Source organism: Prionailurus viverrinus, chromosome D4 (genome assembly GCF_022837055.1).
Source record: "Prionailurus viverrinus isolate Anna chromosome D4, UM_Priviv_1.0, whole genome shotgun sequence".
Classification (NCBI taxonomy): Eukaryota; Metazoa; Chordata; class Mammalia; order Carnivora; family Felidae; genus Prionailurus; species Prionailurus viverrinus.
Genome location: NC_062573.1, coordinates 5,354,522 through 5,377,204, shown reverse-complemented (window position 1 = coordinate 5,377,204; position 22,683 = coordinate 5,354,522). Strand labels below are relative to the sequence as shown.

General features: G+C 47.0%; 1 protein-coding gene across 9 annotated transcripts in view; it reads right to left on the bottom strand.

The window, feature by feature from the left end:
• Positions 1–1,139: 1,139 nt before the first annotated feature.
• Positions 1,140–22,683, bottom strand: part of STRBP (spermatid perinuclear RNA binding protein) — a 72,789-nt gene continuing 51,245 nt past the window's right edge. For 2 of the 9 annotated variants that reach the window (XM_047829202.1, XM_047829204.1), the window contains 2 exons: positions 19,111–19,155; positions 15,529–16,494 (listed from right to left, as the gene is read on the bottom strand). In XM_047829202.1, the coding sequence (XP_047685158.1) occupies positions 16,418–16,494; positions 19,111–19,155 (122 nt within the window). In that variant the 3' untranslated portion in view covers positions 15,529–16,417. Of the gene's footprint in view, positions 13,139–15,528; positions 16,495–19,110; positions 19,156–22,683 lie in introns of those variants that run through there. The other 7 variants (XR_007146137.1, XR_007146134.1, XR_007146135.1 and 4 more) reach the window with 7 other exon arrangements.

Sequence of the window (22,683 nt, the reverse complement as noted above, 5' to 3'; positions counted from 1 at the left end):
ACCCGCACCTCTAGCTCCCCGTGACCGGCAGGGCACTTCACTGCCAACGACACACTTGCACGCTGGATTCTAGGCCAGACTGTGACCTTGGGTGCACCACTCATTTTGGAAAGTCACATGACCTTTCCGAGTTCTTCTCCTCACCTATGTCCTAGGGGTTGCTGGGGCGCCATAAAGCTCCTGATCCTTCGCCTGTGTGCTGCTGGTCCCTCCGGCTGTCTGAACGCCCCTGGGAGTTCAGTGATCTTATCCTCAGATTTGTAAGCAACGGTGGAAGATTTCCTGCCCGCGATCACAAGATCTGCCATTTCAACCTTCTCTCTCAAGAGCCACCTCCTCCTCTTCTGGGGCCCGCGAGCAAGACCAGCAAGGCGCCCGCCCTTCACTCCCCCATTTCAACTCCACAGGCTGTTCGCCGTGACCGTGGGGCAGGGGAGCAGCAGTGGGCCCAGGCCAGCCAGCTCTTCTGTGGCCAGTTCTAGGCATGCTCATGAATCTGGTGCAAGGGCGCGCAGAGAGGGGTTGGGCCCTGACTTACAAAGTGAAGCAGGAACACCCAGTGCCTTCGTCTACCCACAGTGGTTGCACTTACCTGGAAGAGGCATCAGTAGGCCTGGGCCTGGCTCTGCTTCCTCAGGATGTTCTGGGGCAGCTCCACTGTGGGACCCTCACAAGGGCGGGGGCGGGGGGGGGGGGGGTGGAGCGTCAGCTCTGGATACAAACTGTTGCTGCCATTTAGAAGTTCTACTTTTATCTGTGAGCCTCAGTGTTCTGATCTGTCATGTGTGGGTAATGCCAGCCTTGGGGAATAGGCACGAATATAGTAAGACTAAGATGTGTGAAAAGTACCTGGTAAATTCTAAGGTTTAGAATTGAGCCCTCACTCAGCACTCGTAAGTCACCACTTACTACGCCAGGGTCCCAAGTTAAAGTTTCAGTTCAGTAAACATTTTGCACCATTAGCAGAGAAGCAGAGAGTTGTAAGGAACAGGACCGAGGCCTTGGCTCCTCATCCCTCTCCATGAAGGGAAGATCCTGCCACGTGTTCTGACCTGGAGAGTCATGAGGGCCAGGAAAGTGGTCCTGCACTCGGCCACTTCATCAAAGTCACAGCTTTCATTTAACCAAAGTGGGTCCACTGCTGTTGAAGACAGAAGCTTTTATTTTTATTCATCCAAATGGGGAGAATGCAACATGTCAGGGCATTACAGACAGACTGCAGCAGCCAGACAAGAGGACCAGTCTACGGCAGAGTCCGACATAGTCAGTGCGAAGGAGCCACAGTGTGGGCGCTGGGGCGGCAGAGAGTCCCTTTGGATGAAGGCCAGGCATCCTGGACGAGGCACTGGTGACAGTCCACACATGCAGGCTGCTGCTTCAACCACGCCGAAGGTTTAAAGTTCAGAGTCCTACATGTAATCATTGCCCCAGACGGGAAGGACAATCCATGGTGGTCGCATTTGCCAATTTTTCAACATGATACACAACGTAAAGTTATTGCCAAGGACTTTGCACTGCAAATGATACTATTTACACTTGCGTATTCAGGAAAAAAACAAAACAAAACACAGTAAATAGATATACAGATAGATAGATATTTTCAGTTGATACCTAAAAAACTACCATGGCCATCACCAGACCGGAGTGAGAGTAAGCCATAGCCAGGAGTCCAATGTCATGTGTGTAACCGTGCAGTAGGGAAAGGTTTTCTACCCACAACTACACTCGGCCTTCTCCATGCCTCCTGGACTCCCCACCCCAGGGGCTGAGGCCGAGCAGGGCCACCTTGCTCCTTTATGAGAGAAGCCCCTCTCGAATAGATCTGGGCCTTAGTTCTGAGCTAGCTGCCTCGTCCCCAGACCAGGAGTTCTGCATGGAGTGGGTGACAAGTCCTACAGGCCACTCTCTGGTAATGCCACATGGCACTGAGACCAGGGTGGGTGGGCTGTGGAGCTAACAGGCCGAGCCAGGCCCATCAGCTTCACTGCCCCCAGAAGTGTCCTCACCCTAATAATTAGGGTTCTCTCAGGAGACTGTCCTCTCCTAAAGCCACAAGCCACTTGGACAAGATGTTCAGCACAAGAGGCCAGCGGACGGGTCCCTGGTGAAAGGCCTGAGTACAAAACACTTTGGGGTAAGCACTGCTGAGGGCTAATGTATGTAAGATTTACCAAATGAAGGGGCTTGTGCCTCACTAGAAGTCAAGAGGAACAAAGGCAGAGCACTCCCCCGTCAAGCAAGCATTCATTTTGTTTTCTCAAGCCCCAGGAGAGGAAGTACATCTGGAGTTGGGAGACTGCACGGGCGACAGCTGCCTGGGATTCCTAGGAGGTGCCAAAACTAAGGCCCTAGTCGGGGCCTTGAGGTTGCCTACGGTTTGGCTCCCCAGCTGAGTTTCTAGAAACAAGCCTTCCTCTCCAAGAAAGGTAGCAGAAAATGGCAGCTAAGCCACCTCCCACGTAGCCATAGCCCAGCCAGGTGCTGAAAAACCACTGCATTAAGTGAGCGAGGGAACAGGTAGCTCTCAGTGTTCCCTCTATGAAGTAGGGGTGCAGTGCGAACCCTACCTGATGGCCCAGGGCTGGTCTGAGCGTGAGATGCCATCCTGGTCAGGGAAACGGATGCGTCTAATGGCAGCGCTTCTGACACAAAAGGTGAGAGAAGTAAGTGGGGAATCGGGGCTGGCCTGGCACGGAATTCCAAAGCTCCTGTGGGCATCGTCACTACCTCAGGGGTCAGTGCCACAGATGAGGTTGCTCAAGGATGCGGCACAGTGACACACATCCAGGAAACAAGCCCATCTGGAGCAATACGTCTTGCCCCTGACACAGCAGACCAACTCCTAAGCCCGAGGTGGGGAGCGGTGCTTAGCCCGGAAAAGGGGAGAGAGAGGCTGGACACTTAAATGCAACTTAATAAATTACCAGTGGAGAAGGGACTCCTTACTTAAAGAGTCTTCTGCACTAACACTCCTGTCCCTACCCTTAGTTTCCATGAACAAAAAAAAAATGTGATTTTCCAGAACAACAGAAATATTTAGGTTAGAGTCAAAGAAAAAAAGCAACCTTCTGACCATTTATTTCGCTAAGAAAACGGCATCAAGCCTATGCTCGGGGACGAGGAGAGGGCAAGGGCCGGGGCCAGGACCAAGCTGCCTCTAACGGCCACACCTCGCATACAGCCAGGCCCACCTTTGTCCTTCCCCTTTGAGGAGCGGAGAAACACCTATGGAAAACACAAGGAGTGCTCCTCCCTCGGCCAAGTCCCACACCTACCGTTAAGAGCACAAGAGCCCCCCCGCTCCACACCCCCAAAAAAGACAAGACCAGGCAGCAAAGTCCGAGAGGCCCACCCTCCACCAGAGAGAGCCTGACAAGCAAGGCGGGCATCCAACATGCCCTGGAGGCACAGCCTCACCAAAACTTCCTTCCATAACCCTCACCTGGTTCCCAGCAAGGATGGCACACGGCTCCCCAGGGAGCCAGGGCAGCCACCAGACCCCTCACTCCTGACCGGTGCCAGCAGACCACGAAGAAACCACCTCTCAGTAAGGCCAGTGCGCCTCCTAGCCGCAGGCACCAGGCAGCCTCACCCCTCCCAGGGGCCTGTGGGGGATTCACTGAGACAGCAGGTGCACACGCACTCAGATTAGGTGGCCTTTCTCCAGTCCCCAGGGGCCCTCCCATGGCAGCTCCCGACCCTCACACCTCACCTTGGCTCAGTAAAAAGCATCCTTCCACCTGCCTAGAAATCTCGGGGTGGGGGGGCGGGGGTTGTGGATTTTGGGGAAATAGAAAGCACTATATACATTTATAGTTGTTTTTTGTCGCCCCAACTACATTGAGCACCTTGGGGCAGGCACCATGAGTGACTCACCTCCGTCTCCCCATGCACCCGCCAGAAGGCCTGGCCTCAGGCAGTCTGTGATACACCCGAGCAGTGTTGGCTTCGGCCTGTCACATACAGGCATCTTGCCTCAGTGGCCTGTAGGCTTCTTGAGAGTCCTGACCATCCTCTGCACTTCTCGCAAGGCCTGTTTCGTGTGTTGGCTGCATGCCCACGGGAAGGGAGTCTGCTCCGTGAAGCTCTCCTGCCATGAACTCCATTCTGGAGCAAGGGGAACTCACTTTTACTCTCACACATCAAGGCCCCAAGCCAGAATCTAATCCTGGTTTTGTCTTGCCCTTATTTAAAAGGGTAGCAAGACAGAAAGGCCTGGAGACAGAAGACTTATCAAACTCCGCCAAGTCAGAACGGTAGAGAACAACCAATTCTCCGGACCTCTCCTTTCTACTCATAGCAACACCAACCCAACTCTTGCCTAAAACGTCCGGACAAAACCGAGATACCATCCGCAACCACAACTCTGGTCTTCTATGACCAGAGTGCCGTTTCTAAAATGCACCTGTGATCACTTTACTGTTCTAAACACAATCTCTCACTGGCTCCCCGGGGCCCAGAGAATGAGGCCCACGCTCCTTAGCCTGGCATTCAGGGCCCTGCCCAGGCTGGGCTCAACGTGCCTGTGTGACTACACGGTTCTTGGTGTCCTCTCCAGAGCAGCTTCCTAGGGCTCTCCTGATTTGCCCTTAGCCCTTCTGTCATTGGGGCCCTGTCACCTTGGACTTCCTTGAGCCCTGTTCTGTTCTACATGTTGCTCTCACCTGTCAGTGCCCCCCCCCCCCCCCAAAACCTGTGGTCCTTACGGGCCAGGACTGCCCCTTCCTCCTCAGTGCTCATACAGAACAGATGCTCAGGAAGCCTTCTGTTTCAGGTAGATGGGCCAGGCAGCAGATGGAAGGAAGTTTCCAGTCATAATTAAGCCAAAGGGTCAGTCTCTACAGCCTAAGGCAGGGGTAGGCAAAATAAGGCCCACTCTTTTGTTTCTTTTAAAGTCAATTTTATCGGACCACAGCCACACCTGGGTTTATGCACCATCTCTGGCTGCTCTTGCGTGACCACAACCAAGCTGAATAGCCATGTCTGGAAGATTTACCGTTTGGCCCTTTCCAGAAAGTTTGCTGACACCAGGTCTAAGGGAGTGCTCCCATATATTTCCACATTGTGACACACAAGTGATACTTCTGTGGCCCAACGGAGTAAGAAGACAAGTTGCAGACACTTGACCCTCAGGTCTTGGCCACCCCAAAGGCAGACAGGATCACTGTCTCAGTGCACCTGTAACCTTGCATAGCTCTGACCTGAAGGTTCGAAACCACAGCTGCCTCTTTAGCCTTAGTCCCCAAGAGAGCTATATAAATAAGAGAGGTGCAGAAACCCACCCTGACTCCTTTCAGTGCTCTATGCCACCTGGCCAGGATGAGCCAGAGGTGGTAGGACTGAGCTAGACGCCAAAATCTTACATGGTTTTTACCCCTCTCTTTAAAGTGCTCTGTGTGGCAAATCTGCAACTTCCCACTAAGTAAAAACCATGTTCTGTAGGTGCTGAATCCAAGGAGCTCCAGACCCTCCCCGGGGAAAGAAACCAAAACGTTACTTTTTTAAAAAGCAGAGGGCCTCTATATGAGTGAACACTCAGTACCTGTCACTCCCTTTGGTGAGACCAGGAGAGCAGACACGTGCAGAAACTCAGGGCAAGGGTAAGATACTGACTGGCCAGCCTGCATACCTCTCTATCCACCGCCAAAGAGCCACTAACCCAGAGAGCACAAGAAGAGGGCTCACAGCCACCCACTGATGAGAAATTGGGCCCACCAAACCCCCATTTCCCAGCCCAAAAGAGATGGCCCTTGCCACACTGCCGCCCCTCTCCCATCGCCCACTCCTGCCCTGCCAGCACATTCTTCCCTCCCCACACCTTCCCCATCTTGGCCCCAGGTACCAGCTGCCATCAGCAAGTACCTTCGTGCTGCTCCAGAAGGCTATGCCCTTTCTGTGCACGCTGTGCCCCCTTCTGGAAAGCTCTCCTTCATGACCCCCCTGGCAGACCTCCATCCAGTGCAGATGCCAGTCTCCGCGGGAAGCCTCTGCCACTCCCGTCAAAGCTGCTCAGGTCCTAGGCCTCCTCACAGAGCAGGAGGCCTGCCAGAGTCTTCCCCAACCACAGGAGACGGCTCTGACCTGGTCAGGCCCCTGAGCTCCCCCTTCCTGTGCACTCCACCTCGGTCAGTGGTTTCACCTTCTACTCCACTGTCTAAACAGAAGATCTTGACATTTTCTCCAGCTGGGAGAGCCTGGGAAACAAGCAGTGGTTGACAGTGAATGTTTCTCAACGAATCCACGTGCCAAAGAGGGGAGCAGTGGCCTTGGCAGTGTCACCGATCACATCGGTGTGCCATCCGAACCTGACATCCCGTGGAAGAAATCCCTCTGCACTGTGCAAATAGCTGGCTTGCTGAAACATTCCTGGTCACCACCGGCCTCGCTTCTCATCACACCTAATCTCCCAGGACAGCCCCACCATCTCGGGAGGCACACACTGCCCAAACTGCCCAACTGCTTTCCTACAACCGTCTTTAACCTTCCTTCTAGAGTCACGTACAAGTCAAAATAACCCTTTAAAATAGCTGATGGAAAGGTCCGTGATCTCCCCAGGTCTCCCCAGCAGCCTCAGTGAATCTCATTTGGAGGGGCCCTCGGCCTTCCCAAGTTCCCCAGGTGCCACCTTCCAGAGGTTTCTCACCTCCTAGATGATGTCCACGACATTTCCCTTAACATAGCCTCCAAGGACATGAAAGATGTTAGAAAGCGGAGCAACTTCTGAGAACATCTCCATGATGGAAGGGTCCAGTGAGATCCCACAGCATCCGAGCACTGTGGGCAACGTGTTACTGTGAGGATGACTCCTTTGGGTGGAGCAGATAATGAAGGCCTAGGCAGGGACAGACGACAGCCAACAACCAAAACATGGACACAGAAGAATACGAAAAGCACACTTCCAACAGCTTATCCCTCCCTGCCTACCAAACCCCTGGGGGTCTCTCCAGCGGCAATCACTGGTCTACACTTGATTACAGAGTTCAGTTATGGTACCAAAAAACGGTATGGAAACAGGCACAACAACAATAACAGAATAGGCTGCCAGGCCCAAGGTTAACCAGTCCCCTAAGCCCAGGGGCAAGCTGACAGTTCCTCCAAAGGAACCAGAGAAAGAATAAGCCCAAAGTCTGGATTCTTTTTTTTTTTTTTTTTCTCCACATGGCAGGGGGCAGGGCGAGAGGTGGAGCATTTGTTTTTGCTTGTTTTGCTTCAAACCACACAGGATATGTCCCAGAAGTGTGGAAGAGAGGTAAGCAGAATGCCTGAGAGAGAGGAAGGGAAACTGGGCAGGCAAGCAGTCTAGACCAGTAAGACAAACCACCAGTACCGAGCACAGTGCTGGCAGAATGGGTGGGCTCAGCCGCTTACTGCTGTATAATTTGGGGCAAGTCATTTTGGCTAAGCCTTCATTTCCTCATCTATAAAAGGAGATCATTTCTAGATCCCACAGTTGTTGTCTAATTCAACTCTCGTCCCCAAGAAAGGGCTTCTGTTAACTCCAAAAACAGTGGAAGACATGTCATTTCTTCTGTGTGGTTAAAAACTCATTAGGAGCCACAGCGTTTTGCCACAAACAAGCTGGGTGATCTGGAGAGCTCTCTGGGCTTCGACAGCCTTGCCTGCTCAGGAAGAAAAACAGTCCGTGCCCGGCGATTCTCCACACTGTAGGGGCAGGGTGGGAAACAGATCGGCCACTGGGAAAGAACAGCTGCTAAACGAGTGCTGGGCCAGGTACTCACTCTCCTCACACAAGTCACTGCTCTGGAACTCGTGCAACCTGGGTTTAAAACCATTCCTTCCTCCTGCTCCCCTCCAGCATCACGGCAGGTGGCACAGAGAAATGGCCAAATGCCAAGGACAATGACTTGGGGTGAGGGAGGACTGTCTTTCCCTGGAGAGGATTCTGCCTCCATCCCCACCCCCACCTATCCCTAAGCAGAGACCCAGGTGGCAATTGTTAGCAAAGGAGCTGGCGACATGGTCTGCAGCAGCGGGAGACTCAGCCGAGTTCGGAAGAACGGCTCAAGTGCAGCAATTCAGAGACCTCAAAGCTATCCCAGCAGGGCTCACCAAGCACAGCGCAACCTAGAGGGCCGCCTGTGACCTTCAGGCTGGCCACCTTCCCTGAAGCCTAGTCTGGGGAAAGTCCTGGCAATCGGAACAGGCCACTGCAATCCGGCACTCCCCAAGCTCTGTTCAGCACAGGAGGACGGCTCCCGACACTTCTACCCCAAACCTGGGTTGCTGGCCCTCCAGGCCCCTCTTCCTTTTACCCTGTGAGTCAGAACCTTGCCAGCCTTGAGTGTCTTGGCTCAAATCTTCTAAGACATCCCCATCACCAATCTCAGGCCAGACAGAACATATACGCAGGAAGCATTAGCTAAATGAAAACCTATACCTCGAGTTGTCACTGATATTCAAACAGAAAAAAAAAAAAAAAACAAAACAAAAAAAAAACCCAAGCTTGAAATACAAGGGCTTCCTTTGTTTATACAACCACACCTAAGTCTTCCAGCCTATCTTTCCAGTTATATAATCTTTCCCAATTGGTCTCACAAAAAACAGCCCTATTTTTAAAAGGCCAGGATATCTGGTCCAGAACAGCCTCAAGTCAGAGAGCCTGGCTTCCAGCACAGGAGGCGCCTGTGATCTCAGGACCCTGTGACCCCATGTGAGGTGTGAGGCCCCCGCTGGGCCTGGCCCACGGCCTGCACACCTCCTTCCCGCCACCTGGCACGTTCCTCCCCTTTGTCCAGACGGCACCCACAGCGCACACGGTGTGGTGAAAGAGGCTTTGGCATCGGACGGACTGGGGTTTTGTTCCTAACTCCAGCCCTGAACCCTGAGCCTATTTTTTTTTATCTGAGAATGAGAATACCACCTCCAAGAAGGTTGTTTGAGAACAAGGTCCAAGTGCCCGGCACATGCAAGAGAGTAATTTCAGCATTTCTTCCTTCTCTCTCTTCTGCTCCTTCTCCAATCTACTGCTGCCCACAGCCCAAAATGACCTAAACAGAAGGCTCCTGTGAACTCCATTACCGGAGACATTCAGCTGACATGTGCAAGCAGAGACCATCCCAGCCGTACAGAGACTCGAGACAGGCTGAGAGACTGGGCCACAGGCAGCGCTGAGAGAACGTCCGCAGGCCTGCCGGGCTAATCCCGTGCCCGCCTAGGGCCAGAAGCAGCAGAAGAGGTGAGGACCACACATCTCCAGCCAGGACATGCTGGTCAGTCTCCCGTCCACTGCTTGGGCAGAGCGCAGAGGGGCAGCCGCACTTGGCAGAAATGCCAAATGGCAAAATTCTGCCACAAATCACCAAGACCCTGCTTAGAAGGACCAAGGGGTGAAGACGTTAAAACTGATTGGTCAAGGGGGAAAAAAAAAGAAAGAAAGGAAGAAAAGAAAGGCCTTCCCTCAACCTTGGCTCAATGAGGAAATGACTCCACCAAACGGCCACAGCTGAGGAATGGGGGAACCTCTTGGATTTAAGAAAAGCCTCTTGCTTTGGGGGGACAGCGAGAGAGAGGCCGTTGGAGCCTCCCCTGAAGCTGTTGCTGTCATGTCCCCTCCTCTTTCACTTCCCATCGCTGGTACCATTAAAAAGAAGAAGAAGAAGAAGAAGAAGAAGAAGAAGAAGAAGAAGAAGAAGAAGGCACGTCTTGACTATAACGCAGATCTACCTTATTTGCCTTTAAAGGTAATGCTCAGTCCCTACCGACAGTTTTTATAAACTTGGAGCATCCCAGAACTCAATCTGTAATCCCCACCTAGCATACGTCATGCCAGCGGATGGGGATGCACCCGCCCATCCTTCCTCAGAGGTGCCTGAAGCCTGTGCAGAAAGGGACAGGACTATGCTATTCAACCAACAGCACCCGTCTCACCATCTACCCATCTTTCCTTCTGCTGAAGAGAGCAGGATGGAGAGGCAGATGTGTTTTCTGAGAGAAGAGCAAACAGGGGAGGCCTCGTGTAGCGAGGAGTGCAGATTATTTCCAAAGTGGTGAAGCAAACTGGAAGAGAGAAGCTGCGGGAATGCTATGAAGGGGAGCGGCGGGGTCAGCGGCCTTCTAAGCGTGCCACCCAGGCTCCTCGGTCTGTGGTTTACCAGAACTATCGGCCCAACACCAGTGAGCTCCAGGCCTCGCTGAAATCACACACCTCTTTTTTCTTATTAATGTACTGGTAGGAAACTGGGAATCAGCAGGTTGATACTCTAAGCTCAGCCCTTTTGAAGTTCTAAGCACACTTAAATCCCAAAGCAAGGATTTATGAATCCCTGGCAGCAGACTGGCCAATGATTTCACCACCTCAGCAGAAACACGGGCACTCTCAGTCAGCATGGGTGTGCAGCGACCTCCCCACACTGCCTCGCTCACCAAGCATTTGCTCTGTTTCCTGTTTAGTCCCCCGATGCCAGGAGTCCTCTCTCAAAGACTGGAAGCACCCGAAACCTGCGACCATCAAGGAACCAATGCAGCTCCCCTGAGTAGGTCACGCACCTGCTTCTCAGCTACCTGCCAGCACAGTCTCGCTTCCCTCACATACCTTCTGTCACTTCAGCCAACCATGGCAGGAACCGCCAACACTGACCGAGAACTTCTGGGCACCAGGTATTATTCAAAGCACTTTGCGTGTATTAACTCTTCCAATTCCCAAGCCCCACGGGAATTTGCTGGAGGGAGAAAAGTCCTTTGGCCCAGATTCCCACATGGTTTCTAGTCCCTATTTCTAGCTGTGCTGTAAAGCTTACATAACCTAATTTGCACTATGGTGCTATTTTTTTAAATCTCCAAAGATCACTGCTTCAAGTATCAATGGAAGCTGTTAGCTCCTACCTAAAATGATAATGTGGGAAAGGATCTCTATTCTTACAACTAACTCAACTTGAATTCTTGACTTAAAGCAGTCTTTCTGGAAGATGGGATGAGGAAGGGAAGAGACTCACTCTTACATAAAAAGTACTAGTTTGTGCCCTGGAAGTAACTGCTAGAGAGAAACATCAGACTGAAACTCACCCCAGCAGCAGGTAGTTTCTGGACTCTGCAGCTGTTATTCATTTACTGCCCGTCTCCCTGCCAGGCCTCCTTCAGACACTGAGAGACCTATGGTCACCGCATGGCGTGGCATCAGAACCTTTCTTGCTCTGAGGACTTCAGAGACACGCTACATCCTGCTCCCCACCACCGAGGACGCACTGGCCTGTGCTGAGTGGGAGGTACAGGAGGACCATTCACAGAGCAGGTTGTTTTCAGCTTTAACTGCTCTTAATGTCCCTAGTTTTTAGGGCCCTCGACTACTAGAAATCCAACTGCTGGGGGAAAGGGTGAAGGCGCATCTGCAAGTCTTAGTTTGTTTCCCTAACTCACTATTGAACATTTACCTCCACTGCAGTTATTAAAGAAATCTAATAAACAGGCAAGTTATAATGAACGATTGATTGTAAGGGTAAAACTCCCCTCACTTGTCGTCAAAAAAATGCGGTCAGTGTTTACAGCAACCACTTTGGTCTTTGCTATACTATAAAAACTGCTTAAAAAGGACTGGAATAATTGTTTTTCATTTCAATGCATTCACTTACTTGGAGAGAGGTCCAGGAACATAAAACAGAGTTGGTTTCAGGCTCTCAAAACTGCCAGGGAAATATTTAAAATGAGTGAATTTCCAAATGATGGCCATTTCAGTGGTGTCAGAGGGCCTATATTATTAAATAATGTATAAATAAACTGCTGATCAAGGTCATTATCCTTTGACACTGCTAATGCATCATCTGTCTCCCAACGTAGGATATTTATAATCAACCCAATTTCACCAACAAGGACACTCTCAGACTTAAAATGCTTTCACTGGGCAGAGCCTCTGTTTTGCTAGTGCCCGGAGGAGGATCTGGCACATAACGGACACTCGGCTGTTGGATGAGAACGGGAACCTACGTAGTCCTCATCAGCTAGGCCTCATACAACCTTTTATGGGTGCCAAAGCCACGTTTGACGTACATACAGATTCTGTATGGGAGAAACGTTGTTCCAGCAACCTTCAAAGTTAGTAATAAAAAGAAAACCGCTACTGAGAGACACATAAAACATGAAATTTCATTTTAATCTCTATATATATGAAATACGGCCTCAGCACAGAACATCTATCACATATGAAATGTACTTATGGGACACACTAAATGAAGCAAATCCTTATTAAAATATTTGGCCTAACCCTCACATCTTGTAAATGAACTCCATGATGGTTGAGGAAGGTGGGAAATTAATCGTCTAGCTACCTGACCTTGGAAAAAGCTCGATAAATTGCCTGAAGTCTATTTGGTCTCTGCAGACTGGGTATTTACCATTCTGAGTCTTGCCAGAGTTGGTTCTGCAAATAGTTAGCTTAATGACAGTCAATGACATATTATTTTTCCATAGTTACCTTAATATTTTGGTTTTGTTTTTTTTTTAATTTTCTATTGCTTTTTCTTTTTATGGCTTCTTACTGCTGTTGTATTGGGCATACAACACAGATCAGAGATTTGCATTTCTCAGAGAAATTTCTCTCCTTGAGAAATTGGCACTTTGATCCTCTGCTTGTGTAACAGCTACATATAAATGGATCCTACCAGCATTGTTACCAATCTTGCTGCTTATGAAATTCTAGCACTTTGGCCCAAAGAGTGCCCTGACGTTAAAGTCTTCTTAGGTGACTCTTCCCACCACCAAACTCTTTTACTTAAACAGGTGTGTGTAATTCACATATATGTTATATCATAAGTTTCTACACACATATACACATTTAACTCGTAAAAGTGAAATGTCTCTCTTGAATAAAAAGTAATTACAAGGGTATTAAAACAAATGCTGAAAATAACTATTTTACATTTAGATCATAAAAATTTTAAAGGTAATCATGATGACATAAGACCTAAGAGATCAAATACATCCTGTATGATTGTCATATATGCACGTTGTGTTCATTGACTTTTTCTCTTTAATCAGAAAATAAAAGAGCTTACCTTTGTTTACTGAGACCACAGCTTACAGTCACTAGATCTCAGCCTATTTTATACAAGTGATATGGCTACGAAGGTCCGAGGAGAACGAGAATAAAGTGAGATAAACGTGCTGAAAACTGCTTAAAAGTATTAACCTGAAATACACAGAGGGTCCAACACCAGTTTTAAAAATACATTAACGAGGTATTCCCAGCTCTTCAATTAATAACGGTGACTGACTGATTCATGATTTTCAAACATTCACCCAAATTTTAAAAAAAGAAGGAAAGGCTAATAGCAGAAAAATCTATCAGTGGTTTGTTCCCAGGTTAACGATTTCTGTGCGACTACAAACGACTCAGGACTCCTTGCTGCACGCACCATGCGCTGCATCTAGTCAGCATGAGGTATGTTGGGAATCTACTGGACCAATTACCTTGCACAAGAGAGGGGGTGCTCCTGCAGCCGGAAGAAGCCAGGGCTGCAGGCCACATCCCTGGCTGGGTGCCAGCCCCCATGCAAAGAATATGGCTTCAAGGAGGACCCCTATCTCTGAGAAATTATAATAGCGCTAACTGACGCAGTCGGGAATGCAACTACCCAAGTTATGTGCTAAAAAAGTTTAAAAAACTGTCAGAAGATAGCACAGCTCACACACTGATTCTAAGTTCTCCATTGGTCTGTAAACTCCCGGACAAGAGACTACGCTAGGAGGGCTTAAGTACAGATATTGCTAGGTTTCCAAAGGAGAAGTTTTAAAACAGACACCGTGGCTTTGAATAAAAGTATTGCTCTTCTGTAAAATGCTCAGTCATTGCTTTCCAAAGAAGGTGTCAGAGTGGTGTATCTGAAAGCTGGAAAGCCTCAGGGGGTCACAAGGCTCTTAAGACCAAGACAGAAATTGCCATTTCAAGCCAGACAACCTGATGGTTCTAGAAGTCAGAGAAGAAATCTTGAGGGCCCAAGTGAATAATAAATGGTGCGACGCTCAGAGGCTGGCAATAGGGGCTGTCAATGAAAAAACCACCTACAGTGGAGAAAAGAGCAGAGAAGCAAAACTTGGTGTTAATTTCACAGAATTTGGTGAAGCCAAGAGCTTCATTTATATTTCTCTGCTCTTTCAGCTGTAAGTGGAATTTTCATTACAAAATGGAGGGGGGAGGGAGGGCAGAAGGTGGGGAGGGGGACACTTAATTCATTACAAAATTTAAACAGTTGAACTTGCATGGTTACCACTTCTAACAGAGGACTGACAGCTCAATTATTTTAAGTAAAGCAGAGAAATGTAAAAGTTTGCAGCAACTGGGCAGGTTTACAACATGGTTAGTAACTTCCAACAAACAACAAAATTAAAAAAAAAAAAAAAAAGACTTGGTAGAAACCATTTGAAATGACTGCCATCATGTTGGAAAACAGCACAGCTCCCTTTTCACCATTATAGAGGGGTTAAATTCCAAAGCTGAGTCAGCTACTTCAAAAGAATTTTCTAAAGAGAAATCTCCAGAGAGATTCCAACTTGGAATGCAAATTTGACGATCAATTTCAAGTAACAATACAGCTGCAGCTGCCAATTAATAGTATTCCAGAAACAAAAAGGACTATTGTAAATATTTAATTAATAAAAACTGGACACTACCAGCCATGCTTTTTCTTCTCAGTGATGGCTCCGTTTCATCCATAGGTCAGCAAAATGAATCAATGAAACATGAAAACTCCCAGCTGCAATGGGCCCTCTTGTTTATGTCTAGCCACTAATGCACAGGATGAGAATGATAAGTTCACAGCTATTTCTAGCAAGTGATGAGGTTTTATTAAAGTATCACCCACCACTAATAAAGACTAAAGGTCAAGTAGCAGAAGTAACAAGCCATTTCGTAATAAATACACATCTGAGAAGTGACACTGACGTTTGTTTTAAATTGCCCATCTCGTTCTCATTTAGTGGTCCCAGAGAAATCTGGTACATAAATTTGCAGTATTTCATGAAGCCCATTCTCACTGATGGGCACTGTTCAGCTCTGAGAAGCAGAACTGAAAAGGGAAGCTAATTCGTACTCAAAACGGACATTTTTAAGACACAGCGACTTAGAAATATCCACACGGGACCACACCGGTGCCTTCATGGGGGTGAGTACCTTAATGAAACCATTACCTTCTAGTAACATCATAGGCTTTCCAAACAAGGCGAGAATGCAAGGGGAAGGCTCGGGTCTGCACCCTTTACAGGACAGCACAATGTTACCGACTGATCATTTTTCACCAGCTTAATCAGATAAATTTTAAGAAAAACTTAAAAATAAATGCTGACCCATGGCTGAAACCTGTCACTTTTCACAGCAGCACTCAACAAGAACTGGGACAATCGAAGAGCAAGTTTTTATGGGGACCCTGTTGCTGCTTTAGATTCTGATGTAATTGAAGAGGAAAAGAGACCTTTCAATGAATCCCAGAAAAATCGCTAATCTTCTATCTGCATGAAAAAAGCCAGGGAAGTGAACACAATATCTTACAGAGTGAAGAAGGCCACAAGAACAAGAGAGGGTGATTGATCGATTAATTTATTCTCTTTTAAAACTTGGAAATTAGGAAACTAAAATAATCACATTCCTCCTTCCCCATCTCTGGGTAGTGCCATCATCTGAATAAGCAATGCTCGGATAACAGAATGCACCTTTATCATGGGGAGGCCCTTGGACAGCAGTACAAAGGGCTTACAAAGTGAGCAGACTGGCTCAAGCTAACAATTGCCTTTGCTTTGTTTTAGCAGTTTCCTTACAAATGAATGGGTTTCGAGGGCTAAGTTATTATTAGTTTTCAATTCCTTGTAATTTGATACCAAAACATATCAAAAATAATAAGCTAAAACAATATTCAAACCCATATTTTATTGGCTTTAATTACACACTTCAGTATTTACAAAGTTAAAGTTTAAATGAAAAGTCTCTATTGTACTGTATTAAAAAAAATAACTACAGCCCAAATTCAAGTGCCCTGGGGCAAATACATATCAATCAGAGCTAAGAATCAGTGACTGCGTCAGGAACCAGGCAGTACTCTGTGTTACAACAAAGCAGTTTATTTGTGATCAGTGTTTGAGACTCTATACATCCTTCACAAATTTAATTTTACATAATCTGATACTCCTCTTAAAACTTAAACTTTGAACTGCTAGACTTATTTCCCTAGAACAGAAGGGCTGGTATAAGTTATTTTCCGGAAATGAGGTACCGTTTCACAGAACTAGTTTCTTTTTTGTTTTCAAGTTTTAGAGAACTAAATTTGCATTTGTTAAAATCAAAAAGTAGGAAAGATGTTCTTTACAAATAATTTTGATCAAGTATGTGTTCAAAGAAAGCAGGATAAAAAGGCTTTTTCTCTAACATTCTGTATTGTACTGTATTTGTTGTTCAATAGGAATTAGCTTCTGTCATTTGCTAAAAGAATGAGTAGTGGGGAACAGGATATGTTGGGAATTTCATAACGGGTAACAGAACCATTCTCTTGGGTAAACCTACAGAGAAAAGAAACGGAGAGGACTCCAAATAAGTTTAATAATCCAATAAAAATTTCAGGTTAAAAAATATCTTACAGTAATTATCGTTAACCTTTTCCAGATTAGTCAGTCAACATGAACCATCTGGGAGGAGACCCACAAACCTCTCAACAGATCTCCTGTTTTGAAATTGCTCCTAATATTTTGATCGTTAGTTATTTTCCACTCAAAATTAAGAGGGCTATATCCTAGGAAGAATGACATTCAGAAGGCAATTTCATTTGAGTGAGCAGCCATGAGTTCCAAAGATCAAAAGCAGTGCTACTGATTAATATTCCAGAGGGACTCCAGAAATCCAGAATCGTTTTCAATTTGGCACATCACATATTACAGGAGAAACAGGGATGGCTGTCAGTCAAGACCCAAAGCACAGCTTTCCGTGCAGGCCTCCGCTCCCCAGAGAGACCGCTCCACCTGGAGTCACGACCAGGTACTTACTTTCTTAATGGCTACTGCCGATATTGGCGTGGCAAATCTGGAAAGATTAACTACTTTCTTAATTTTGTAATGAACGAGTTCTTGTGGCCTCACAAACTTCTGCATACTCAAGCATGATTTGAAATCTGCTATTTCTAGTCTAATATTTAACCTATGGAGAAATCACAAAGCAGCAACAGCAGGTATTCAAGAGCACCAGATGATCAGAGGGAAATTACCCCACATGCAACAGCTTTACAAAGGCCAAAAGACATATTTACCTTACAGCCAAAATAAAGCATTGTTTTAGTAGGTTGGCATCACAGTAACATTTAAAAACCAAATCTTTTATGTGAAAAATGGGGGCATCAAATTTCACCAGCTTTGGAAGTCAGTTATATGGCACATGGAAGAGAGGAGCCTTCTGAAGTGGGGCTCAGAGGCCACAGGGTGAAAGTATAATGTTAGAGGAAAGGGAGGAACAAGAGAGAAAAATTAAAGACTGAGGAAAAACATGAATGCAGCTTAAAGCCTAGACAAACCAGTGTTTCAAGGAGAAAAATTAAGCTCTAGCAAACCTGTACTGAAGAACGTGAGACTTCACTTTGTCTAAAAGAAAGACACAGACTTAACAACCCGCCCCAGCAGGCGGGTGCTCTGCCGCTCACGCAAGACATAGCACGATGGAGCAGTGAGTCAAGATGCATTTGGATAAACTGCCCAGACCTAATTCACAGGAGGGATGAGGTGGCCAGGATACCCACAAGGTGGCTGAATGGGAAAAGCAAATGGCCAAAACCACAAGGAACTAGAGAATTTGAATTTAGAAGCAATTCTGGGTGAAAACATTTTCTTGAATAAGTTCTCACTTCCCAATCACCCCACATCAGGGACGTGGGGAATCTGGGGAAGCCCTGACCATACTGGAGTGTTCCAGAGGAAACATTCCGGTAGAGGAGGAAACCCCAGACTGGGCACTTTGCTGTAGAGAAAACTCACCCCAAACATTTGACACTTGCAGCTTCTCCACATCTTTCCAGGATAGAAATAGTCTATCTTAAAGGGGAAAGTCGTAAAACTGTTCATTTTCTACTTATTTTTTACAGTTAGGACATCAGATGAAGCTTCAATTTAGCAGTGTCATAAGGACCCATAATTTTCATCTGAACAAAGATGGAAAAGCTGACGCATGAAGAGAGAAAGCATAATGAAGGGTCCTGAGACTCGTGTGGAGGGCTGACGCCACAAGCAGTGGGACAGTCCACGTCCTTCCCTGCTGTGCGTGTGCACATCCAGCCTGAGGTCGCACCAACACGTGCTCACGCGTGCACGCACACACGCTCGCGCCACGCTCTCTCACGCGCACGCACACCCGTGCTCTCTTCTTCTCGCGGTGGCAGACATCCTGCAGATGGCGGACCCACAACGTGTAGCGCCTCAGGGAAAAGGTCTAAGAGGGCATATCACTGACTCCAAACCTACTGCCTCCATTGCCACATAAACCTCATTCAAAAGTTATCCAAAGGGCCACTGAGTTTCATTTCTGCATTTACTTTTATTTTACTTTCTTATTTTTGGAGGGAGAGGAGACAATCCTGATTCTGTAACACGTACCACAGACTGTCTGCAGTCAGCACTTCAGTAACGCTGCTGGTGAGAGCCCACTGCCACGCTGGGGCTCATTTACACCACCTCTAAAGCAAAGTTTGCAGAAAAGGACGATGGCTACAAATTTGAAGTGAACATTTCCTAACCCTAACTCAAGTCACCCACACGGTTTCAAGCCAGAAACTTCAATGCAGCCATGTAACCGGCGAGCAGTCAAGCCAGAAACCGGGTTTGGCCCTTCAGTAGCCTTTGAATGGAGTATAAGTTGGCTGTAAGAAGAACTACTTAAAATATTTAATTTCCATATGGTCAGAAACAGGCAATTAGAACAGGCAGTCCTTCAATCAGGCAAAGCGGAGAGAAGAGCAACTCCAACCAAACCAAGAACCACAAGGTTGTGGCATTTTCAAAGGGAATTTAAGTTGGGTCACTAGAATGAATACGTCTGAGATCCTCCAATTCATTGAAAGAAACCCTGGATACAAACTGTGCTCTAGATTGCTGTGACAGCACTGCTAAGAGGAGAAATCAGAAACATGGCATACATACCATAGGCAGGGGCAGCGGTGCTGTAACCATACGGTGCTCCGTAGCCTGGTACAAAGAGAAGAAAGCAGATCAGTCCAGAGCAAAGGGCACTCGACCGGTCCTGGCCCAGTTCACAAGGACTGCCTGGCCCGGCATCTTGGGCCCTGAGGACTTCTAGATGCTGGATGAACGAGAGCCATTCCCACAGTGGCCGCACCCTCCGTTCCCGCTTACCGTGAAAGATTTCTCGCACGACCTACAAGGTTCTCCTAACCCACCAGAATAGTCTTTCTCCTTGCACTTACCACGCTGTGTTACAATTATCGACTCCGTGTCTGTGTCCCCCACTAGGGTGACAGACACCAAGTCTGACACCTTTGCATCACCACAACTTGGCAGAAGGTCTGTCACATAATAACCACTCCCTACATATACTTTGTTGAACAAAGAACGCTGAGAATCACTCAAATTACTAATTTCTTTAAAGTTGGAAAACAGAACTTTCCAGGTTTCTTCAGAAGGCAGTGCCACAACAGGCTAAAGCCTCAACTGTTGCTAAAAATGGGCATGTGGATCAGGTTGTGAGCTTGGGGACAAGGTCCATGTCTCCTGATAATCTGAATTCCTGGCCCCAGCACAGAGGCTCTCAGTAAATGTTGGCAAAACTAACATTAGCATCTGGTGCCTATGGAAAAGGCTCACACTGTCAATAAAAACCAGTCTAAAGAACAGAGAAGTTTCTGAATCAATTTGTTCTGGCTCTAGATTCTTTTATGTCCTTAAACATTTCATTTCTGAGTTGTCTTTCCATATCTGCAAAATGAGAAATCTTCCAAGCTTCTTTATAGTGTAGTAGGGATTAGAAATACTGTGTTAACAGAGGCCCCCATCTTTAACCTTTCAATAAAACAACTTTAAAAAATATAAATACTGGGGCACCTGGGTGGCTCAGTCGGTTGAGCATCCAACTTCGGCTCAGGTCATGATCTCCCAGCTCGTGAGTTCAAGCCCCACATCGGGCTCTGTGCTGACAGCTCAGAGCCTGGAGCCTGCTTCGGATTCTGTGTCTCCCTCTCTCTCTGCCTCTCCCCGCTTGCACTCTCTCAAAAATAAATAAATATTTTTTAAAATATATCCATAAATACTAAATTGCTTGGGTAAATCTTTAGGGAAACTGGGTTCTAAAATAGAATGGGGTGCAGAGGCAGGGCCACGCCTGGGCAGCTCAGCTGGTTAAGCATCTGACTCTTGATTTCAGCTCAGGTCATGATCTCACAGTTCATAGGATCAAGCCCCACGTTAGCTCCATGCTGACAGCAGGAAGCCTGCTTGGGATTCTTTGTCTCCTAGCTCTCTGCCCCTCTCCCATTTGCACTCTCTCTCAAAATAAATATTTTTCTTAAAAATTTTTTTAAACAAAATAAAACAGAACAAAGGGTGCCCGGGTGGTTCAGTCAGTTGAGCATCCAACTCTTGGTTTTGGCTCAGGTCACGATCCCAGGGTCATGGGATCGAGCCTCACATCATGCTCCTCACTGAGCATGGAACCTATTTAGGATTCTCTCTCTCTCTCCCCTTCCCCAGCTCACCTTGTCTCTCCCTAAAATAATAAAATACAACAGAATAAAACCTACATGAGCCCTTCACACTGTACCTAAAAAAAAAAAAAAAAAAAAAAAAAAAAAGGATTTGTTTTAACATTACAACCCCTTTTTCTATAATCATTTCTGCTGCTTGCGAGGATTTTTTCCCTCCTTCTCTAGCTGCCCAACTACAACTCATCCTTTAGATCAGGACCAAATGTCACCTCTTCTGTAAAGTCTCCTGGGTTTGCTGTTCACTCCTTCTCCCCCCCCCCCCACCCACCCAGGTTATAACTTGTATCACATTGCACAGTGTTTACTCAAGTGTCTATTCCTACCTCATATGACCTCAAGCATTCACTGGGGCAGATGTTAGTCAATCTTTGAATGCACAGTTCCAAATCTCTTGATTAAAACAAAACACTCAAATGTATGCTGAATGAGTAAACTGCTTTTAGGGACTAACTCAAACATTTCCAGAGAGATGAAAATTTTCACTTTTTAGTCTATACTTAAGTCACATAAAACTGGGAATAGTACAACGAAGTCTTAGTCTTTAGTGCTCCCCAAATCCTGTCTTTCAAGAGGATGCAATGCAGCTGAAAGCAACACTAGGAAATATGAAATAGGAACAGTATCAGAGGCCAAAAGAGAAATTAATACTTTAAAAAGAAGTTCGTACATCATGTCTATTCCAGGAAAAGGTAGCTGGCTGGACGGCCAAGGCTACAGTTTCAAGGGTTTTACCAAAGCCTCCTCAAGGAGAGATAAAACCACAACTACTAAGCTGGCCACTGATCAGGCTGTGGGATTCGAACCTCGACTCCGCCTTTTCACTAGCAAGGTGACTTTGTGCCTGTTATTTAACCTCTCTGAGCCTCACAGTCTTCTACAGTAATTGAGTTGGCAGGGGAATGTAATTAAATAATGTATGTAAAAATACTTACTACAGTCCCTGTTGCACAGAAGACACTCTGCAGATGGCATATAACCTATTCATAATCTAATTGACCTAATCTGAATCTTCTCTAGGCTATAAAAGAACTTCATTTTTAAAAGCTTCAGGAGACAGGCCTTTTCAAAGAGGCCAATGCGATGACATAAGAGAAAAGTTACTATAAAGCCAACACGCCTGGCAACAAGCAGACACACATGATGCCTTCCACGATGACCACCACTAGATGATGGGTGTTTCCCACTCGGGCGGGGGCTAGGCATTGAAGACCAAGCAACCGTAGACGCCACCGGATGGACAAAGCCCCCACTGAACACGTAAGCACAGGCAAGAAAATTCATCTCAATAACTTGCCTGTCATCATTTAATAAAAGCGGCTTCCTTTAAATAATGATGGAATAAAGCAAAACAGTACTAAGTATCAGTAGAAACAGTGAGATGCACAGAAGAGTGTCTTAGTTTGGGACATATAAACAGAATCAAACCACAAGGAACCTTGTCCTCCTCCATCTCCCTCCCTGCCTCATCCCTCAGCAGTCTCCTTCTATGTCAAAGTCACCCACCCAGTTCTTCTCGCTGAAAATGCCAGGAGAAATCCTTGAGACCTCCCTCTTTTTTCATTCTCCACATTAAATCCATTAATTAGGCTTCTGCAGGAGGGTCTTCAATCTGGTCACTCCTTGCCGTGCACCCGCTGGAGATACCCGCACTGTCTCTGCCCTGGGCTATGAGTTCACCAAAACCTTCTAACTTGTCTTTTCATATCCACTTCTATCCCTACAATCTATTCTTCACACTATAGATGGTGATCTTTATAAAAAAGTCTGATCTTGTCACTTCTCTCCTTAGAACCCTTCATGACTTCCCACTGCACTTAGCATTCTAAGGCCAAAATCCAAACCACAGCCTCCAGGACTGGGATTGCGCATCCGGCTTTAGCTCGAATCACTCCCGTCCCTGTCAAGTCTCCTCCCGCCCCCCCACCCAAAACACACAATGCTCTCCACGCTACAGATGTCTTGACCTTCCTCCATCCTTCTCACCAGCCAAGTTCCC